Source organism: Amblyomma mixtum, chromosome 1 (genome assembly GCF_055824585.1).
Source record: "Amblyomma mixtum isolate Tamu chromosome 1, ASM5582458v1, whole genome shotgun sequence".
NCBI classification, from domain to species: Eukaryota; Metazoa; Arthropoda; class Arachnida; order Ixodida; family Ixodidae; genus Amblyomma; species Amblyomma mixtum.
In genome coordinates, this window is record NC_143012.1 from 326,066,783 (window position 1) to 326,089,698 (window position 22,916).

General features: G+C 46.6%; 1 protein-coding gene across 3 annotated transcripts; it reads right to left on the reverse strand.

Moving 5' to 3' along the window:
* Positions 1-1,692: 1,692 nt before the first annotated feature.
* LOC149372791 (putative inorganic phosphate cotransporter) lies at positions 1,693-21,170 on the reverse strand. 3 transcript variants are annotated; one of them, XM_089567335.1, is made up of 11 exons: positions 20,298-21,170; positions 17,276-17,339; positions 16,130-16,314; positions 15,351-15,584; positions 12,883-13,066; positions 9,839-9,972; positions 8,873-9,022; positions 8,208-8,340; positions 6,325-6,480; positions 5,665-5,750; positions 1,693-2,028 (listed from the first exon to the last, which is right to left on the reverse strand). In XM_089567335.1, exons 2-11 carry the CDS (start codon positions 17,319-17,321, stop codon positions 1,753-1,755), a joined length of 1,584 nt encoding a protein of 527 aa, XP_089423461.1. In that variant the 5' UTR covers positions 17,322-17,339; positions 20,298-21,170; the 3' UTR covers positions 1,693-1,752. The 3 variants fall into 3 exon arrangements, with proteins under 3 accessions (XP_089423461.1, XP_089423462.1, XP_089423463.1); XM_089567336.1 differs by lacking the exon at positions 20,298-21,170 and having other exon boundaries at positions 17,276-18,384; XM_089567337.1 differs by lacking the exons at positions 8,208-8,340; positions 8,873-9,022; positions 20,298-21,170 and having other exon boundaries at positions 17,276-18,384.
* Between the last annotated feature and the right edge of the window lie 1,746 nt (positions 21,171-22,916).

Below are 22,916 nucleotides of genomic sequence, written 5' to 3' on the forward strand. Positions count from 1 at the left end.
GAGACTGTTCTGTTAGGCCGCGAGCGAGCATTCACTTAATGAGCTCATTTCTTTCTATCCTATAGCGAGCAGAGTTCTTTAAAACTGGTCGGCACTACAACGAAATTTGCAAAGTCGGGCTAAATAATTAGAGAATGCCAACATAAGCACAGACACTGATTCAGCAGGGCCAGGCTCGAGCCATGCCTCCTTACAGTAGCTGCCATATAGGCAACAACTCCAGCTATAGTTCGCATTCGTGCTGAAACACGCGGCGCCATTTTAAATCCAGAAAACCTCCAGAAAAGCTAGACGCTTCCGCATCGCATTACAGAGCAGGAGGAGAAATAGCCCTTAGCAGCATCAAGACCCTATCATATCCAACTAAGTCACCAAGTGGCACTCGACGTTTAATAACACTGTGTGCGGAGTGGACACGTTTCTGCAATAAGTTCCAGCTATGTTCACAGTTTTTACCGGATAATTTAGGTGAACATATTGCATTGGTGTTTAATCGCTGCTGTTTACATTGAGACACTAGGAGTGCGTCTCGCGGACATAAGAACTCTTTCATAGGCAAGATAATTCATTTATGCTGGCCATCAAGTAACACAAATTTCAAATGGCCGGAGAGTAAAAGGAACGTTACATAAAAACAGAAGGCAATACTTCACGGCATCAGTGAAAATGCCCAGGACAGAATAAGGAGCAAAGCTCGTGTGGGCATCAATGCCTTTATGTTACTGCCGCGAAAAAAAAAAACAGATAACAACGCTGAACGGAGGGGCACTGCTGTAGAGGCGAGTTCTCCCTCGTCGAAATTGCACAAGCGTTTACGAAGCTGTAAACACATAAACTACCGCCAAAACTTAAGGCGATATGTAGCAGCGCGCATTGCTAAATCAGTCGCGGACAGAGAAAATAAATGAATCAGCTACAAGAAAACAGCCGAAAGCAAAACAAAGATAACATCGATTCCTACCTGATGACAGCCAGCAGCTACCGAAACTAAAGTAAAGCTAAATATTTTGTGTTTATAGGCGAAAGGCTAGCTTTCCTTTAAAAAAAAACAAGGACTTCTGACTTCTTTGTCGTTTGCAGGTTTGCATCAATGCATTTTAACGTGCAGCGCAAACTTAGCTTCAGAGAAGCGCTGCTGAGAACCAACAGCAGGCGATTTTAGTAATCTGGCTATAGTTTTTAGAAGCACCGAAAACAGTCCGCAAAAATAGTAAAAGAAACATTCTGTCGTAATATGAACAGTGAAACAAGTAAAATGTTTTACACGCTAGTAAACACCATTTCCGTGTACATAATAGAACGATGAGTATATATTAAAGCGAAAATAGCTTAGGGGGAATGGGAGGGACTGGGCATAAACACACGGTTTCTTTCAAAAAACCCTTCCGCGTCTTCGCATTATGTCGGAAGGACTTCCCAAGTACAGGAGTTTTTCCTTCAGCTCTAGCGGAACTGCAAAGTTGGAGTACCGAGAGAAGCGGAATGGCAGCGCCTTTGTATCGAGACCTAGAAGTCCATCTAAAGTTGGCACGAGCGGCTAGCCGTTTAGAACGACCAGCGACGGCTAACCGTCACTGTCACTGACCAGAAGTCGGCTGCCGGGCAAAGTGCTACATAGCGAAGATACGGTTTTTCCGAAGCTTATTGATAAAATCTAGCACCGGAAGAAATGAAAAAAAAAAAAACAAACATTGTGTGTCCTCGCACTTTCTCAGCCCGACACATTGTGGCCCTACAAAGGCTTAGCGGGCGTCATTGGGCGGGCTTGATGCTGGACGAGGGCTGGTTGGAGTAGGAGCTGAAGGTCATCATGGCCAACGGGTTGCTGCCGGCCATGGAGAGCGTGGACCAGTTGCACTGCTGGCAGGAGCGGTTCATCTGTTCACGGTACACGTCCACCGAGGTGGTGGGCACGTCCATGGCCCACTCCTGCGGCTCGGCCGACCCGAACAGCAGGAAGAGGAGGCCGCCCACGCTGTAGATGGTGGCCGTGATGTAGAACACCGTCTTCCAGTTCTCCACGTTGTTCTGCAGAGGGCGCAACACGCATATGCGGAGACAGAAGACAGCCCGGCTGAGGTTGATGTCTAGTCAGAAATATAAGCTAGGGAAGGTTGTATCACGCAGACAGAAAGGAAATGTTGAGTACAGAGAAGAACTTTATTGCACCGGAGAGATGGCTATTTAAAGGGACACTGAATGTAGATATCAATGGCGGCAAGAATATGCGCTAGAATGATATGGTATACCTTTCAGGAACACCTCCGACTTTTCATTCTAGGCGAAAAGGTGACAGCGTTGCAGAGATAATCACGAATGAAGTGTCCAATTTCTTCCCTTATTTATATCCACAAGAAAAGCGATAGTTTTACGTTTTTTTTACGAAGCGTACTTATCTGACAAGTGAGGTAAACGGGAAATATTTCGGCGAAGCAAAAAAATGGAAAGAAAACAAAAAAAACGTTTTTATGACACATTAAAGTGGTTTTTTTGTATCAATATATGAGCAGATGACGTCATCGTACTGTTTATCATGCGGAGCAGGTTCGCACCCTTCGAGCTAATAACGGCCACACTAATGGCGTCACTAGGGGACGTCACCAGGAGGTGAAGAGCGCACCGGGTGCAGCGCTGAGAGGGAGTGCAGCTCTAGGATGGGGAGTGGGGGGTTGTATTACAGGGGACGCAATGCTGAACTTGTAAATCGAGCTCTCGTGTTTAAAATGTTGCAGGTGGGAACGAAAACGCGTTTTCCCTTCCCTTTCGCGCAGTTTCCAAGAAAATTGCTGCACATACTGATATACGTGTTTTCTTTTATTGCAGGCTCAGCGGTCGTATTTCATGGCAATTTATTTGCCCTTTTAATTATTAGAGTCAATCGAGACATTCACCTATGTCACAACTGTCACATTATATTCGCTACGTGCATTTCGTCTTTAGTTTTTTTTTATGAAATATCAAGCAGTTGTTTTCCTCCTCGTTCTCTCAGGAATAAACAGGTAATATTTTGACTTCTTTCGTGCGATGTTTTACTCAATTCTTTGTCGCACGGCACAACGAGCTCCTCATAGAATCCGGTGACGAGTATATGGCGCAATTGGTAGATGGGAGGTAGGGATTTGTGACGCACCGCACAGGGCAGCATTCAGCCTATTCGGGCTTCACTATTCGGAAAGAGCGCAAGCGACACTGAGAGTCTGTGCTTGACTGTTACTTGTTTCCTGCGCGCTACGGCGTCATGCAAGCTGAACGGCCGACGTGCGAAGCGAGCGACGCTTTGCAGTTTCTGTGTCTCAGCAGCAATCGTTGCCTGTGCTTTTATATTTGTGCGTTTACTCGCCGGCTTATATACTCCCTGTCGAGTGAGCCAAAAGCTGCCGGCGAAGAATTCAATGGAGCATGTGCAGTTAACGAAATTAGTGAGGGGCGTAGTAATACAATCTTTCGCTTTTGCGCAATTTTTTATCTTGTTCAACCTCTCTTCGCGGTAAAAATTCGCGTTCTTGGGGCACCAACCTGTCGATATACCTTTGCCTTTTAGTGACTCCTTAAGTACCCATCAGAGATATCCTCTTTTCAGTGGCATAGCATGCATATCCTAGGCGTGTGTTACCGGCAAGGACAGGTTTCTAGAATATGTATGTGAAGTTCATTATCCCTGTTGCCTATACGGTTGGCAAAAAGAAATGCCGTTAATTTATTAAATATGTAATAAGTAAGTTTAGCGCACATACAACGTCACTAGTATTCTGAATAACTTCAGTACTTCGCTTATAGACATGAAAGTGAGAACGGTACAATTACAGCCAAAGAAGAGTGCAAGTGGTAATTTTCTTCTAGCTATGCGAAATTAACGCATAAAGTAGGTTAACTTCAAATAGGAACAAGGAAGAAGGATCACAGGCGTGCGGGCTCTAAACTTCACACGTTTACAAACCGGCATTGCCGTGCTTGCAGAGATATTGCGCCAGCTTTTTCCGTGTGCACATTTTTTAGTACCGCGTGCGTCAGCTTATGAAATACGCTGGAACGCATTGAGTAAAGTTGCTTTCGTGAAACCAAGAGTTTGCAAGGCACTCACACTTGCGTTAGATAAGTTACGTGCGTTGACACCGCCTTGCATGTCTGTCCTCGCACTAGAGGGCTCTTTATTCAATTAACCATGCTTATTCTACTGACCGGTGTTGTCACGAGCCGGCATGCGGGACTCCCCAAGCTTTCCAACTATTATTTATACTGCTGTACGCATAAAATATAAAGGAATGACTACGCAACTTTGCTAACGTGTTTGCTGTAGGAGCGAGGAAATGATGTCCTCGCTACGCTAATAAATAGAACAAGCTGAACATAATCAGTGAATTTATTTATTTATTTATTTATTTATTTATTTATTTATTTATTTATTTATTTATTTATTTATTTATTTATTTATTTATTTATTTATTTATTTATTTATTTATTTATTTATTTATTTATTTATTTATTTATCTAAATACCCTAAAGGCCCTCCGGGGAGGGTGTTACATAGGGGGGACACACGAAGCACTTTGATGAGAAGTGTTCAAAATCAAAGGTGCAGAAAAGAGAAAATTAAAATAGAGACACCATTTTTGAAGTACAGAAAGAAACAAATAAAAAACAGAAAACAACAGCAATAGAGCACAACAAAAGCTAAAAAATACAAACAGTTGAGAGTAAGAATACAAAAACAACGCAGAAAGAAAAACCACTTTCAGCGCAGATTAAGAATAAAAAAAAATCTGAAAGAAGGTAGTGGTAATCGAGGGAGCAAAAAAGGATTAACTCTGTAAAGATACAGTGGTGCACAGGGACGTTATATTCTGATGTGAGTAAGCAGCATTTTGTGAAATTTGTCTGGGTGAACCTCGGTAGCAATATCAGATGGTAGGTTATTCCAGTCACTCATGGTTCTAGGTATAAATGATTGCGCGTAAAGAGATCACTGACACACTGGGCGATTGACTTTGTAGGGATGATCACGGTGAGGGAAAATGAAGCAAGGTGGCTGAAAGAAGTCGTCATGCAAAACGTCATGGTGATAAAGCTTGTGAAACAGATAGGCAAGCGTGTTTTCGTCGTGGTGATAGGGGATCTAATTCGGCACGGTTTTTGAGAGTAAGGAGAAAAATTTCTCTTATTTTGCCTAAATAGTTCGGAAGAAAGTTCAGCGTTGATGATGTTGTTGACAAGGAAGTAAAGACCGCGCACTGATTGTGTACCTAGGAAATAGAACCACGCGCTGTGGACCAAGCTGTCATTGTACTATATGAATTTAGGTTCGTGCACACTGTTTGCTATTTGCTATCTACCAGATCACAACCATCTTGCGAGGTATTCCAGTGGACGACCATTGTGGATGTCCTACGAACCTGAGATAGCAAGTGATGAAGTTATTCACCACATTTTGCAAAAATAAAGCACAATGGAGTTGTGCGTAACGCAGTTCCACAGCTGACCGAGAGAAGTAATATTGTGGAGACGCATGTTCATTTCCTAATTATAGAGTTGTCGACCACACTCTATGATGCTCAATGTCACCGAATTATATGAATTCAGTGCAGAACACCTGGTCCTGAGTAAGTTTTGCAGGAGGAATAAATAAGGAAGAAAAAAAAAAACCTTCGTGCTGTCCGTTATACTCACGTGGGCTTCGGTCAGAAAACCGACCACTTGAGGGGCTATTATTCCTGTCGTATTTCCTATGCAGTTTGTGATCCCATACAGAGTGCCTGCAAAAGTAAATTATAGTAATATCGTTTTAGGTTTGCCAGCAGGGTGGGAGGCGGGTGAGGGTAACGCACGAAAAGCTCAAGAATTTAAGACAAATTTCGCTATGTAGATAACATCGCAGCTCACTTCAGTAATGACATGTGCACTTTGCGATGAAAAAAAAAAAATAACTGTGCGGATAACATAGACGTAAAAAGTGAACACGAAACGTGTGAAGGATTCCATGCTTTACGCATGTGAATTCCATGAATGTTAGTCTGAAGCTTGATGCACGTAAATTTGGTGCCATACGTATATAAAGGATGAAAAGCATGTAAAGATTTACGTCACAGCATGAAATACTTCACTTAGTGCCCGCATTACGGTATGTTCGCACATCTCAGCGTTATTAGTACTCGTCAACGTTATGTCTCTTGGGCGCCCCCTATTCCCAGAAGGAAACACCTTTGTACTTGTTTTGTTCTACTTTTCAGAAGGAGTCAAAAGGGGCGGTACTTCGAGATGGTGCTTCGTATTTTTGTTACGAGATCAGAAGCTGATGTTTAACGACTTCAACGTCATTGTTGCGCGTACCTGCAAAGGCAGGAGCCATGTCAACGTGGGTGCAGTTGAAGCCGGAGTTTGCGAACGAGATGAGGGATATGGCCATCCAGAACCAGAAGACGGCCAGCAGCCGCTCGCAGGGCGCCATGGTCACCGCTAACAAACACAGCGCCGGCCCGAACGCCGCTGCAAGTGTCGACCAAGTGAGGCAGTTGGTACATGAAGGGAGACAAAGGAAGGGAATGTGCATAAGGCCTCTGAACTAGAAGGGATATGGTTGTAGCAATTTATAGTACGTGGCGGATAAAAACACCACTGTTCGTAAACCTTACGCTGTTTTGGTTTGGTTTGGTTTACTGGGGTTTAACGTCCCGAAGCAACTAAAGCTATGAGAGACGCCGTAGTGAAGGGCTCCGGAAATTTCGACCACCTGGGGTTCTTTAACGTGCACTGACATCGCACAGCACACGGCCTTCTAGAATTTCGCCTTCATCGAAATTCGGCTGCCGCGGCCGGGATCGAACCCGCGTCTTTCGGGTCAGCAGCCCAGCGCCGTAACCACTGAGCCACCGCAGTGGGGCGTTACGATGTTTTATTGAGGGCTAGCTACGAAGTGAAGCGTGCTCTCTATTACGGAGATCAACGGTAGAGCATAGAAATTTTCCGTCAGTGTTAATAGAGCTACTGAAGTTGACTGAATACGATGGTTATTCATATAGAGAAACTGTTATAACATGCAATGGTCGTATGCTGCTTTACACCCATTGCGAGGCACAGGCTCTGCGGTGGCACAGTGGTTATGGCATTTGGCTGCTGCCGCGAAAGACGCGGGTTGAATCCCGGCCGCGGCGGTCGAATTTCGGTGGAGGCGAAATTCTAGAGGCCCGTGTACTGTGCGATGTCAGTGCACGTTGAAGAACCCCAGGTGGTCGAAATTTCCGGAGCCCTTCACTACGGCGCCCCTCATAGCCCGAGTCGCTTTGGGACGTTAAACCCCATAAGCCATTTTTAAACCATCTTGCCCGTCCTAACCGAATATCAGACGTACAAACAAGATTGATTACAACTAAAATACTCCGCAAGCGGATTGCAAGAGAGGGATGCAATTTTTAACGGCAACTCTCATCCGCCTGCGCGCGTTAGCGACCGGTGGGCTTCTATTAATGTCGTACGTCGTGCATAGCAGAGCTACGCGAAGCAGCCATGAGGAAGCTCTAAGACTCCGGTGCCTTTGCCAAAGGTCGTGAAATTACGCGCACGGTGGGCAAGCGTTGCAAAGAGCGCGTGTACATGCTTTCCCTTTGGCCACGAGCAGTTTATCAAAGCGGATAATTTTCTCCGCAAAGCGGGTGCCGTACGCCGTATGCATCATTGCTATAAACATTCTGCACACGCAAGAGAAAGAAAAAACGAATACACACTCGGCGCATTTTGGACGAAGCGAAAGCTTAGGATCCTTTCAATATCTCGAGCGAACATGCCAGATATATCGGGAGAATTTGCGGCAGATAGGTTTATCTGCTGTAGTTCGTTGATATTAGATTTATTGTCTAATACTTTTACCAAGGCTTCAGTTAGGAGTGTTTCGCATGGTTTATCATGGTATTGGCACCGTTGTCTTCAAAGGAAAAGTTTTTTTTTCGCATATACAGTTCTCACGGATTCGTTACAGTTAAGTGCGTTTATCAGAAAAGAGATCCAAATTAACTAGCACACGCCGACTGTACCTCTGAAATGAACTTGCGCTTAAAATAAATACAGCGAACGTATAAAAATTTATTATGTTGAAGTATTAACGGAAAGGTAGCAAAGTACAATATTAAGATTAGATAATGTTCACAGCAAAAGTACAAATTACGAGGAAATCTGTGTCCTGATCAACACAATTACAGCCCGTTCTGCTGGCGACTCACAGACAGAGTCGCATATTTTGCGGATGGTGGTGGCGGTCGCGAAGTTGCGTCGTCTGATGGCGTCCGAGATCCAGCCGATGATTAGCGACAGCACGGACAACGCCAGGTACGGAGCCCCGTTCAGGATTCCGTTCTGCGGGCCACCATCAAGATTGACACACGTCTGTAGTACAAGCTTCCCCACGATGAGCCTTATTATTGGTAAAGAGTGGATGGCGTAATTACTTTGTTCCCCCAGTAGTGGAACACCTCTTTGCTGTGGGGGCCTTGTTATTCTAGAAAAGCATACGCCGAGGATACACGAATACACCGCGTCTTCCAGTGCATACACCGTTCCCAATACACCATGTCCAATTCCAGCGTCTAAACTTATTGTTACTGGCGCGATTTAACATCAGGCATGAATGTAGTAGTTTAGGTGGGAGTATGCGGTTCTACTAGAGAAGGTAACGCTCCGCCTTCCGGTTGCTAATAAATAAAGAGCAATTAAAATAAACCGTAACGGGTGATGAGTATCAATACAACTGGGATAACGGGTTCCACATGACAGGTGACGGCGTCCCAATTCAAGTAGACAGTTTATGAAGCGTGGAACCTCCTTCCCTGAATACGATTTCTTCTCTGAGTCTGCTCCGTTAACTGGGCAAGACAGGATGACCGCTCACCTGCGTAAGTCCAAAGCCGAGTATGTTCTTGAGGTAGTTGGGAAGTTCAGTCATGAGCGTGTAGGAGCCGTAGGCGTGCGCCCATTGGGTCGCCGCCAGAGACCACACAGCCGGAGACGTCGCGATCGCCTTCCAGGGGATCGGGAGCCTCTGAACGCGCCCATCGCCAACTCAGGTCAGTGTACTGACCGAATACATCTGAGAATAATCGCGGCACATTACTGTGTCCTTTAGTTAACGGTGGCAAACATTCGAACAGCGCGCTTGGTTTTGTTATGAAATATGAGGAATTTGAGTTGAAATCGGCGCGCCCTTGACTTCTTTACTCATGCGTGTCAAGAACTCTTTCAATGAAAAGAAAAGATCTAAGTCTTCGGACAGGTCCGCTGTGTCGAAAAGTGAAAGCTATGTGCCACACACAGCAACATAATGAATGCGGGTCTACACTACGGTGATATCGTTTGCATGGACACTGACAGGAACGTGTCTGCGTGCCAATAGCGAAGCGCACGTTGATGTGAGCAGTAGACTCTAACAGGTCATTCGGGAATCCGCCAGTTCTGCTCTTCGATGACCGCACTCTGTGACAGTGAGATATATATCTTAGCTATTTCAGGCAGCTGCGATGTTCTCGACATTTTTTTTTTTTGATCCGCATTCATCATGCCAGCATCGTGACTAACTTTCCATGTAACAAAGTAGAGTGTCGAAAAGAATGTGGCAGGCGCATTTCTTCGTCACTGCGACTCTATCTAACAGGACTGCATTTCAAACCTTAGATGACGTATTTAGACCTTTCAAACCTTAGATGACGTAATCGAAAGCACGGTGCGGCCAATGCGTAATGACGCAGGCTTAAAAAAGAAACTTAACAATGATGCAGACTACTCAAGTGATCTTTCACACAGAAGTTGGCTCAGATGACTTCAGGCGTAACTTTCTAGTAGAAGTGCGAAGCTTGCTTACGACTGCTGATCCCTGCATGATGACGCTGCCGCCGGTGATCAGCATCAGCTCGCCGTGGGTGATCCTCGGATGCTCGACAGGTCTGTTGTGAATCAGCAGGAACCACATGACGCACCAGGCACACCCGCTTAATCCTGCCCCGCGTTGGGATTGAAAGGATAACGAAGAGTCGTGAATAGATTACACAGCGACCAGTGCACACATAACGAAAGCTGGTGCTGATTGCTCATGGCATTATACTGCTCATAAAACGCAAGAACTTCGGTTGTAAACAAGCGCATTCAAGCACATGCACGTGCCAACTGATGGGAGATACTATGTAAAGTCGTTCGAAAAATTTGTTGAATCTCATTGGAGTGTATATTGTACCAAAGGGACATTAAAGCGCTCGTATTTTTTAGCTAAGCCGTTTGTTTTCAAAGGCGCGCTTTAAAAGCCACATAGATGATCGCTTACTACTGAATAAATAAAATGCACAAAGTGAGTTTTAATCATATTTGATAAGACCTTTAAAGGGATTCTTTCAAAAAGCAGTAATCTATGAACGTGGAAAAAACATGTTAAAATGGGTTGTGGCATACATCTTCAAGTGAGCTGAAACTGAAAGGACTGCTTAACAGAAATGACGACTTATCACCTGCATGCGCAATTCTACCAGATCACACTCTCTGCAGCCATATGGAAGCTTCACTGAGAGCTTCATGTTATCGTCGTTGTCGTTACTCGATGAACCAAATGCGTTTCTACTATCGCCCTAATAACCTATGTTTATTGAGTTGGGGATAAGAGTTAATGGAGAATACCTGAGTGAATTGCGATTCGCTGATGACATTGCCTTGCTAAGCCACTCATGCAGGACAAGAACTGCAAAGCATGATCAATCAGTTAGACAGGCAGAGCAGAATGGTGGGGCTAAGAATTAACATGCAGAAAACCAAAGTATTGTTCAACAGCCTAGCAAGGGAACAGCAGTTCGCAATTGGTAGCGAGGTGCTGGAAGTAGCAAGAGAATATGTCTACTTAGGGCAGGTAGTGACCGCAGATCCGGATCATGAGAGAGAAATAACTAGAAGAATAAGAATGGGGTGGAGCGCATATGGCAGGTTCTCTCAGATCATGAATGGTACCTTACCGATATCACTGAAGAGAAAAGTATACAACAGCTGTATCCTACCGGTGCTCACCTATGGGGCAGAAACGTGGAGGCTAACAAAGAGGGTTCAGCTTAAGTTAAGAACAACGCAGCGAGCTATGGAAAGGAAAATTATAGGTGTAACGTTAAGAGATCGGAAGAGGGCGGAGTGGGTGAGGGAACAAACGCGGGTTAATGACATCTTAGTTGAAATCAAGAGGAAGAAATGGGCTTGGGCAGGGCATGTAATACGAAGGCAGGATAACCACTGGTCCTTAAGGGTAACGGAGTGGATTCCAAGAGAAAGCAAACGTAGCAGGGGACGGCAGAAAGATAGGTGGGCGGATGAGATTAAGAAGTTTGCGGGGATACAGTGGCGGCAACTGACAAAGGACAGGGTTAATTGGAGAGACATGGGAGAGGCCTTTGCCCTGCAGTGGGTGTAGTCAGGCTGATGATGATGATGAATGCCAACAGGGAACAGCTGTTTACGAAAGCGCAAATGAACCTGCAGCAGAACCACTGTATGCTACAAAGCATACGCATGCAGGTGATAAGTCGTCATTTCTGTTAAGCAGTCCTTTCAGTTTCAGCTCTCTTGAAGATGTATGCTACAAAGCAGCACCGCATGCTTTCTGCGCACGAAATGCTATAGCGAGTTAAACGGCGAAAACAGCGAGGGACACTACACGCGCTCGCCATCACGAAAAGTAAAAATGACGGAACGCGAGGACCACAAAGCACTAGCAGCGGCGAAGGAAGCCGAGCAGGCTATCAATTTAAGAAAAGCGGCACATGGTAGAGACTGCCGAAGCCGCCTAATCAGCCAGAAAGACTATGCGCACTGCCTAGTTCGAAGCTCGGAAGCGGCCGAAGACAGGGGCACGTCGAGCAGCCAAAGGCCATGGTATAAACCAGTGTGCGGTTACCAGCATCTTTGAGCCGTACAAAAATGCCTTACGTCTTTCCTGCAATGCATTTCAGTCTGTGCCTTGTTGCGTCGAGAAAATCGACTATTTTTTTTTCAGCCTACGTTTGCTTCGCACTTGGTATGCAAAAATGGTACACACGCGTTGTGCCGGTGCTGCTTGCGGGCAGAACTTAAGCACTCTTGCGGATTCTACGAGCTTTGTCAAAAGTTTAGAGCCCAAGCGAGTTTGCGTATAAGTCGTGAAGGGGGGGGGGGGGGGGTGTCTTTTAGCATCCTTAGAAGCGTAACGTTCAGGAGGGGGAGGACCAGAGTTCCCTTCATCTGCAAGAGATTTGAAAAGCTGAGGTTGAATAAAAAGCCAGGGTGTGCAGCCTAGAAGCCAATCCACTGGTCTCTAAACTTTTGGCAAACGGTGCACAGTTGAGACAAAAAGGTTACGGGATCCGATTTAGCAGAGCGGTGAGGTGAACCATCTCTTGAACTACCTAGGAGCATGAGGGGATATATAGTCTGCACCCGCTGGTACGGCTATCAGTTGACTGAGCACAGAGGCGGCGCAGTAATTGTTTTTGTTGCGGAAGCAACACTACGCGAGTCGCCGAGCCATTTCGCGGAGCTGACGAAAGGCCATACTGCGCATGCGAGAGGAGCAGTGACGTCACACGGCGCACAGCTGGCGCGCCGCCGCCGTCGTTGCGCGGGTGACTCAGAGTTGCCGCCACCGCGCTCGCCAGTTGCACATGCGCCGTAGCGGCGCATAGCTAACGTGCCGGGGCCGCTGCTGCTGCCGAGCGCTCTCCATCCCCTCTCTGTCTCTCCTCGTTGCTTTAGCAATCCTCCAGGTTTAACCAGAGCTGAACCACTGCCAATTTTTTGCCACGCAACCAGATCCTATGAAGTGCCGTACGCGACTGTACATTCTGTACGTATTAACGGAAAATTCCACTGAGCTCGCAAACGTAGGTTCGCGACTACGCTCACCGAATACGTAGAAGGCGGAGGGCCAGCCGCCGAGGACCTCCGAGTCGCTCATGACGCCAGTTGACGTCATAGCGACCACAGTGCCGGTGAAGGAGCCGGTGAAGACGATGTTGGAGATGATGGTGCGCTCCGCCTTGGGCACCCACTGGGCCAGCATCGACTGCATGGCTGGGAAGCAGCAGCCCTGCGGAAGAGCCCGCCCGGCGAGTGCTCGTTAAGACAGCTGTTCTACATTGTGCAGTCAGGTCATGAGCAGCAACTATCCAGGATTACCCAAGAGGAAAGCATATTACAGTATCCTCTTGCAATACTCACCTATGGAGTAGAAACTTGGAAGCTAACGAGTAGGCTACAAAGGAAAATGAGGACACCGCAACCAGCTGTAGAATGGATGATGTTTAACATTAAGAGATTTGAGATGAGCAGAGTACGTCGGGTAAAAAACGTGACTTAATCATATCCTAGCGCAAATCAAGAATAAATGGCCTGGGCAGGGAATGTAATGCGAAGGAAGGATAACCGGTTCCTCCTTAGGGTAAATGACTTGATTCCATGAGAAGACTAACGCAGCTTTAGACATCGGTTAGTCAGCTGTACAGGTGAGATTACATTGTTTACGGCGCCAAGGTAGCGGCAGCTGGCGCATCGTGGGTTAATTGTAGGTCAGTGTAGGGGCGTTTATCCTGCACCAGATGTAGTATGGCTGTTATTGCTGGCGCTGATTCTACCAGAAGCTGGCTCATGAACTTGCGCCTCCTAAGCGTTATAAATAGTATAGAGCAGGTTAGTTTTGCAGCTATTTCTTTATTGTAATTCCACATCTTCACTGATGCACAGCAATTCCCGTCCGCGGCAACCGTTTTGTGATCTCCTTAAGATAGCAGCCAGAACGGCCAGTACTAAGCAAAGTGAATGACGCGAGCGCTATAAAGGGTGTGGTGAAAAGCCTTTGGCTGCCACACATTTTGGCGTTAGACTGCGTTACTTCTAAACAGCATCCGCGCGGGAGAGTTACACGCATGGGGAACTAACTCTTGAGTGGCGTGCGAATGAGGGCCATTACTGAGCGTGGAAAAATTGTGAGGAAAGCAGTTGGTTACTGAGCGACCAGTGAAGATCACTGTGTAATTTGAAATATAAAGGAAAATATCCAAGATGATTTCAACAACATTTGGAGAAATGTTTTGCGAGACCTATGGAACACTTCCACACCAGCACATAAGCTTGTTACGAAAGGCATACAAATTTTCTATAAGTGCATCTTTGGAAGCACAGTGAACATCTACAGGAGCGCTTCAGATACACAGAAGAGGCGAAAAACGGATCAACTCACGGAGGAAGGATAAGATTCAATTCGGCCCCATTTCAATGCTAGTGAAAATTAGTGGGCTGCCCGTGGACTGGGCCGTAGTCCTCACGTTTACCGAAGTTGGTCATTTGCTGACGGAAATGATCATGAGTGGGACCACTTCTACTTCCTATCAGCCATCACTTTTCTTTTCAAAAAAGCAACAAGGTCTGTACACCGTGCTACGATTCCTAAAAGTAACCAACCGCGCATTTTAAGAAGAAAATGATTACAGTTAATAACCTCGTGAGCGCGTCAGTGCAGCTGGATGAAGTCAAGAGCTTTTTATTTTGAATGAGAAGGTTTGGGGAGGCTGTACAGTTTTCTTTTTGTCAACGCCCACGTGGATGCACTTAGGAAAATACTAGTAGCAATTATTATCTTGTCTGAATCCCACCCCACCTTGCGAGATGCACCTAAACTGATTGAAATGACCGCATAATTTACGCAATGAACACGATTCGGTGCGATCGAAACTACCACCACTTCTACGTCAATTATAATAGATTTGCGAACTTTCGTCATTGCCCACAGCAAAGTCTTTGCTGCAAAAAAGTCTTTGCGCTCTTAAAATACATCATCATCATTTCGTTATTTATTTTGTTTATTTATTTGGAATATACTGCTGGACCTTAGAAGGGCCTCATCAGGATTGGCAAAAATAACAAAATTATAATTATATTAGAATCGGTACACAGAATACAATAATAAGAACAGTCGAGGGTGTAACAACAAAATACTATTGTAAAATAAGCCTATAGAACGCATCAAGCATAACAACAATGAAGAAAGAAAAGGATTGCAATTTCAAATACAAAATAGAAGTCAGCACCAACATCATAATAGGCTAGTCTCAGGCAGTCAGGGTTCAATTAAGCCGATCGCATCAGCTGCAATAATGACCGATCGCTTAAGTGTCGCGGAGAAAAAAATTCTCGTGGGCACCAGACTTCATTATCTTTTAGCAATGCGACGGCATTAGCAGCTGTTGATGCCTTCGCCGGAAGTGACGTCATTTTTATGACCAACGACGCATTTTGGTCCCTTGGTGCTCCCAACCTGACAAAGCAGCCGATCGTAGCGAGGCACAGGGGTGAGGAATGCAGAGAGAATGTCGTACCCCAGCGACGCCCATGAGGAAACGGACGAGCATGAGCGCCGAGTAGTGGAGCCTGGCTGCGGCCGGCGAGAGCAGCGTGAGCAGCGACGAGACCAGGATGCCGGAGCCCATGAGATGCTTGCCGCCGTAGCGGTCCGCCAGCCGGCCCCCCGGAAACTGGAGCAGGATGTAGCCGTAGAAGAACGACGACAGCACGGAGCTCTTGGTCTGCTCGTCCCAGTCGAAGTCGCCCACCTGCACACGGCACAGTTCCAAGTGCAGGGTGAATGAAACTGGCTTCGTGCGTTGGGTCATTTTTTTTTTGTCTGCAGAATTTCATCGCTGTCTGTACTAAAAAGTCATATCGAGATTTTCCTCACCGCAGGGTCTCTCGAAGATCTACTCAGCCCCTTGGCTGGACCAATACTACTCTGGGTGCCTTTAACTGGTTACTTGTGTAATTGCGAGCCAGCTGGCTCAACTCTGCACCACGTATAAGTAGGCCATATAGAATTTATTCGGCATCATCTCAACGGTAGCTTCTTACATTCAATCAGGTGTGGTGAAACCACAAATGCAGTTATAATGCGCGATAATGCTCGATGACTCATTTGCGTTGGCTATTGAGATTAGAGAGCGTATAAAAACAGATGCATTCATGTTCACTAGCTCATGGCTCAAAATGTTCCGCAAATAACATTACAAGGTTTGTTCTAAATCGCAGAGGAGGTGCACGAATCATACGCTTCCCCCTGCTGCCCAAGGTAATCAGAGAACAAGACTTGATCCCGCCCCCATACCATTTCCCTGGTCGAGGTGTTGCCCACGTCTTCGAAGTTGCAGCCAGTGTCCCGAGTGAGGTTCTTGTCGCCCGTCATGCGCACCATGGCCACAATGGCGACGCTCAGGTTGAGCCGCTGCACGTACAGGTGCAGCAGTCCGAAGAAGCCCGCTACGGCGAACACGTAACGCGCCGCCACGATGTCTGCGTACGGGGAGGAGGGCCGAGTCTCGAATCAGTTTAGTTCTGTGCACACTCGGTGGTGGCTTGCGATCTGCCGTTCTCCTTTTCTCATGAAACTGTGCAGAGTCTATCAGCTGCAAGCTCCCGAAATTTGGAAGAAAAACTCAACACAATCTGCTTTTCTGAGCTACATGATGTGGTGCTTGAGTTATTAGGATTGTGCACTTTTGTGTTCAAAATTTCAGCCCATAGTAAACTCCCAGTTGGGTGCAACATAAAAGGGCACTACTGATGGTAGGAGGATTAGCCAATCGACTCGATGGAATGCAGACATGAAATTGAACAGTCTTGTCAGTTATGCGATGACATAATTGCCTTTCATCTTGAAACAAGCATTTCTTGCGAGAGATTTTCCTCATGTTAGAAGACAGAGTTAGGAATCTTTCCCCCCACTGTGATTGCGGAGATTATGCTCAGGAAATCAAACCGCTCGTCAATACGTTGTGAATGCGTGGAAGCTCGACTGCAGAGAAATGTTTTCGCAGGATGGGTAGTATAATTTTATCGGCATCCCCATTCAGTCCATACAGTGACTAGCGCCCCCATTCCTGGTCGCGGCTGGCGCAAAGCACGAATAATTAGAGGCCACTAGGAGAGACCTTTGTGCTGCAATGAACTCATCTCGGAAGGGGGTGAAATAGCGATGACGATGGCGTTTTTGTACGGCAGTCACGGTCAGGAATTTGAAATCCTGTACTATTTTAATCTGCGTTACTATAACAGCTTTGGTTGTGCGGTGAGCTGATGATATGCTGTGTGCTTAGACACGTTGCAAGCACTTTAGTTTGCCACCGGACATTGGGTAACGTCACGGAGGCTCTGACCGTATTTTAATAAATATAGGGATTTCATAGTTTCTTTTCTTTTACTAAAATTCTGAATGCATGATTTAAGAAGTGCGCAATTTGCAACCAACACTTACCCGCCACATTTGGAATGGTTTGCATTTGGGACGACATTGACGCCATTCAGGTCTGCAAGCTGTCCTGGAAAAAGGTCGACGCAACATAACATGAACCTGCTTGTCTGCACGACATATTAAGGCGAAAGCCTTTAATGTCTCATCGTTGTAAGCAGCAGTTGTCGACAGAAATGTCACGCTTTTCAATTGGCCGTAACAGTCGTGACGTCACAGTGCGCGAATTTCAAACGGGGCCAATTGTACTTTGGCTAGTAACCATCCATGGAGAGGGCCAACGGAGGCGCATGTGCTTCGTATGGGCTCCGCGTTCGAGCACCTTCTGCAAGGAAAAAACCCAGGATACTTCGACTCCGACACACGGACAAGAAGCGTGAGTCCTTTCAAGACCTCCTTTAAGCAAATCGGAGCTCGGGCGACCGAGCTCCGACTGTCTAAAGCCAGCGTCGCTCCGGCGCCCTAGCTTACCCGAACGCCAGGCCTGGCGCGGCGCGAACGCCACGGCGCGAACGCCACGGCGGCAGTCATGGAGTACGCCGTAGCTGGGACGAACGCCTCCCCAGACGAATTCGAGACGCCCGATTGGAAAACGATTGTGTCTTACCGTAATCAGGACCCCAAAGTTGTATCATTAACAGCTCAGAAGCCAAATAAGCAGACCGAAAAGTCGAAGGCGCAACCTCTCCCTCCACTCCATCCTAAGAAACCGCTTCCACGACTACCGGAGGAAGACTATAAGATAATCTACAGACCAACGGGTGGCGTAGACATCACGCGCTACACCGAGAAATCTATCAGGCAAGCTATTGCATCAGCTAGCGGCATTACCGCGACCGAGGCTGACAAAGACCAATCCAGAACGAACTGTACAAAGAATGTGTTCACCATATCGACGCCGGTGCAGGCAAACGCACTACGTTACGTCGCAGTCAAACAAATCAAGCTGGAAGGCAAAGACATCATCATGACGTCGTACATCGCTCCTCCGGACAAGGCCTTGCAGGGCATCATCTACAGGGCTTACGATGGCGAAACGCAGCAAGAAATGATGAAAGAACTTCGCAAAAGAAACCCTGAAATCGTCCAAGCACGAACCATGGGAAGAACATCAAAGTCCCTCCTTCTCCACTTCGACGCGGATGAATTGCCAGATAGCATCATATACTTCGGCGTCCTGTATCCGGTCTACCCCTTCATTCCAATAGTAGAGGCGTGCACGAACTGCAGAAGAGACGTATGTCCAGAGCCACCGCAACAACGGTGCCCGTACTGCGGAAACCAGCACCTCAAAGAATAAATCTGCGACCCAGTCTGCATTGTCTGTGGAGAAGGGCACCGCACAGGCGATAACAGCTGCAAAAAAAGATTTCTACGACCCCCCACTGAAACGTCGGAGCACCAATCAAGATCAAAATCCCGGACCAGCGACGACTCAACATCCACCCAAAGAAAGGACCGCTCGAGCTCCTTCCCGCCCTTGGACAGCGGACGCAGCAGCAGCCGCAGTAGACGCAGCAGCAGCCGCAGCGGACGCAGCAGCAGCCGCAGTGGAGGTGACAGCGGCACCGGCAGCCGGACGCAGAGCCCCGGACCGAAACAGGTGAGCTGGGCGGGAGTGGCCTCTCACGGAAAGGGGACGGAGCTGCAGTTATTACAGTCTAAACTCGATCAGGCACTCCACCACATTCAAATACTTACGGACCGCATCAAACACTTAGAACAGGAAAACAGTAAACTAAAAGCACCCGCCAAATCTAAGAACCCTCCGCCAAAACCAATTGCCATGCAGGAAGTTACAGAAATGGAAACAACTGTGTCCGCAACAGTCGAAACCCCAGTAAGCGTAGTAAGCAAGGAAGAAACACCTCGCAAAAAACGAGCAGTAGCTGATGTTAGAAATCCCTCATTGGAGGATAGAGTCCCAAAACTCGAACAAAAAGTGGAAGAGCACAGTCAGAAACTCGATAACGTAACACAAACCGTTGACAATTTATCACAAAGACTCGAACAACACATACAGGATGTAAATCACAAGTTCGGGGTAATCGACACCATTTTGCAGGAAATTTTACGTCGGCTTCCCCCGTCAGCTCAAGGGGCGCCAATCGATCTATCCCAGCAAAATGGTCAATCCTAAAAGCATAACAATTTGGCAGTGGAACTGCAGATCCATGCGCAACAAAAAAGCAGATCTGCAGTTACATATTCAATCGCAATCCGAAAAACCTGACGTAATAGCGATCCAAGAACCCAGAATATCTCGACTAAAACTGCCAGGGTACCGGGCAGTTCTGCCATGTCACATCACAGAACAACCTTTAACCACTACGATGGTACATAGAAACCTTACCGTGGTTAACCACGAAATTGAAAACGTAGAGCTCGACTGTATATTAATCGAAATTTTACCCAGCAAAAGAAACTCCTCTTCTCTGTTCATACTGAACGCATACAGCCACCCCAGGGCGCAGGCTGGACCAGCAAAAGCCGCTATACTGAAAGCCCTACAAATTGCAGGCCAAAACCCAACCCTAATTGTGGGCGACTTCAACGCTCAACACGTGCAATGGGGACACGGAACTATATCTAAGAAAGGCACGGCCCTAATTGATTTTATCCAGCAAAGAGGGCTAACCCAATACACGTGCCCGGACCTCACGATAGGCAAAAATCTCCCAGACTTAAGCTGGAGCAACACCAGACAAAATCTGGGAAGTGACCATTATATCATAGCATCTAAAATCGCCATTGCCAATCTCAAACCCCAACCCAGAAAAAACAAGATCACCGACTGGGACAAACTTAGGACGATCCGCGACCAAAATCAGGAACCGATCACAGACCTAGAACAGTGGACACAAACCCTCCTGTCAGATGTGGGAAAGGCCACTAAAGAACTAGTACATGACCTAGACGTAAATGCGATTGACAGCAGACTTACACACATGTGGGAGGCAAGGCAAAGCCTAGAAAAAAGATGGCTTAAACAAAAATACAACAAAAAGCTTAGAAACAAGATACTCACACTCACAAAAGAAATTCAACACCACTCCGCAGAAATCGCAAGGCAGCAATGGGACCATATGTGCGAAAATGTAAATGGCAATCTAGGCACGAGAGAGACGTGGAATCTTCTGCGGCATCTCCTTGATCCGGAATCAAATAAAGCTACGACTCAAAGGGAAATCACCAAAATTTTAAACATGGACCCAGGCACGGATCAAGACATTATCAACACGCTACAGCAGAAATACTTCTGCACAACCCGAGAGACGCAGTCACTACCAGATTATAAAGGACAACCTAACCCCCTCCTGGACGCTGACATAACAATAGCGGAAATAAGAGCAGCCCTCCATAAGATACGCACGACATCCGCCCCGGGAGAAGACGGCATTAACAATAAGACACTCAGAAACCTAGACGACGCTTCCATCACAGCCCTCACGGATTTTGCGAACGAGTGTTGGAGGGAGGGAAAACTCCCAGCGGCTTGGAAACATGCCATCGTTAAATTCATCCCAAAACCGGGCAAAAAGCTCGCGCTCGAAAACCTCAGACCTATTTCGCTTACATCTTGCATAGGAAAACTGATAGAGCACGTCATACTAGACAGACTGAAGTCTCACATGCACAAAGACAATTTATATCCACACACTATGATTGGCTTTAGACCACATTTATCAACACAGGACACGATGCTCAGACTAGCAAACGAAGTCCTATCTCAGGAGCAAGAAAGGAGCACCAGGGCAATCCTAGCTCTAGATTTAACAAAAGCTTTTGATAACGTCAAACACAAAGCAATCCTAGAATCTCTTTCACCGTTGAATGTGGGCGAAAGAGCGTTTAACTACATCAAGGACTTTCTCTCCGATAGAACGGCTAAAATTCAAATTGGCGCGATTAAATCCGACACCTTCAGCTTAGGAGACAGAGGAACGCCGCAAGGATCGGTCCTCTCCCCCTTCTTATTCAATATAACCCTCATCAAAATGGCACACGCACTCGCAAAAATCCCAGACATAGAACACTCTTTGTATGCGGACGATATCACCCTTTGGACCACCAAGGGGAGTATCGCCACAATACAAGATACACTACAACAAGCGGCAGATGTAGTAGTAGAGGAGGCACAAGCCGCGGGACTCGCGTGTTCCCCCCAAAAATCTGAAGTCCTCATCCTACACCCAAAGCGTCAAAGGAAAAATAAAGCGCCTGAGATCAAAATCTACGCGGAAGGGGCAGCCGTCCCAGAAGTGGAAACACTAAGAATCTTATACTCCGTTTCATACATAGGAGTCAACGCAGCCAAGGCTACGGCGCCTGTTCGCGCTTCTCGTCCGCATCGTAATGTAGTGCGTCAAAAGTAAAAATCGTAATGAACTCAAAATTAAAGTAAATGTTGGTTGATGTTGCAGTATAATGATAACGGTGTTTTATTTTGTAAAAATATTGCTTTTTCTTTTATGTTCTACAAAACAGAGTGCTTAAGTTTTTTTTTTTTTCCGGTCCCTCCTGTATCAGGTTTTCGCAGCTAGGCCGGCCGCGCAGGCCGGGCGGTCATGTCGTCTGCTTGAGTGGTTCACCTGAAGCATTTCCTTCCTCCGAGACCTGGTGCGCTGTTTTCTCCTCACTAAAAATCACCGACCGTACAACCGCTGCAGACCACTCACATGATACGCGTAGCAAATGTTATATATACCACTCCATAACCTACAGCACCAGTTTCTACACTCTTGTGAGTTGTGGCAGCAGTGAACCATAGTAGATTACGATCGAGCAAATGGACAACTTTAGTTACAAAGATGATATTTACAAAGATTAAAAACATGAGAGCGGATGTCAACAATTAAACGCCAGCCACAACGTTCAGTCACGCTGCGCTAACATCTCATTGGTGTGTAAGAAGCCGAATTTTTACTCGTTTATATTGTTACCGCGAGAGGACGATGACGAGCTACTGTGTGGAGAACGAACAGCGAGCTTCGTCAACCTCATTGTGCGCCCTATTCAGGAACCACGGAACCTCGTCGTCGGCTTCTCACAATAACAATGTCAACTGCAGCGGCAAGTGCACTAATATACGACACCACTTGTTGCGTTCGATGACCTGCGCAACGGAATCTCTGCTCACGGTCCAAATACACAGCTTTCAACAATTCCCATCTCACCGCACTAGCTCACACCCATAACACACCGAATCCGACATTAATACAAAACATTACCACGAACGGAAGCACTTCAAAGAATTTTCCTTGTGACAACAGCTCAAAAGTGGAGACTTCCCGATTCAGACGCCGCTCTCTTTAAAGCCGCTGAGTACGCCGATCAATGCCGGATTGCCGCTAGCCGAAGCTGCTCGGAATACTCGACGCCGCACTGAATTCTATCACCACCCAATTAATGATTCATTGTGTGCCGGATGCAAAAGAGTCACTGAACGCCCGAGAGCAGCACTTCGCAATCACGTCCGTCGCCAATACACTACACTGCTTTTTCCCTTCGAAACAAGTAAGCAGCGCAAGCAAATAGCGCAGTGTTTTTCAAGGTAGGCATTCGAGCTTGACAGTTTCGACTTTCTACCTAATGATAATTATAAGAAAAATAAAAAGAAATTAAAAAAAAACAGCCAAGCCGGGAG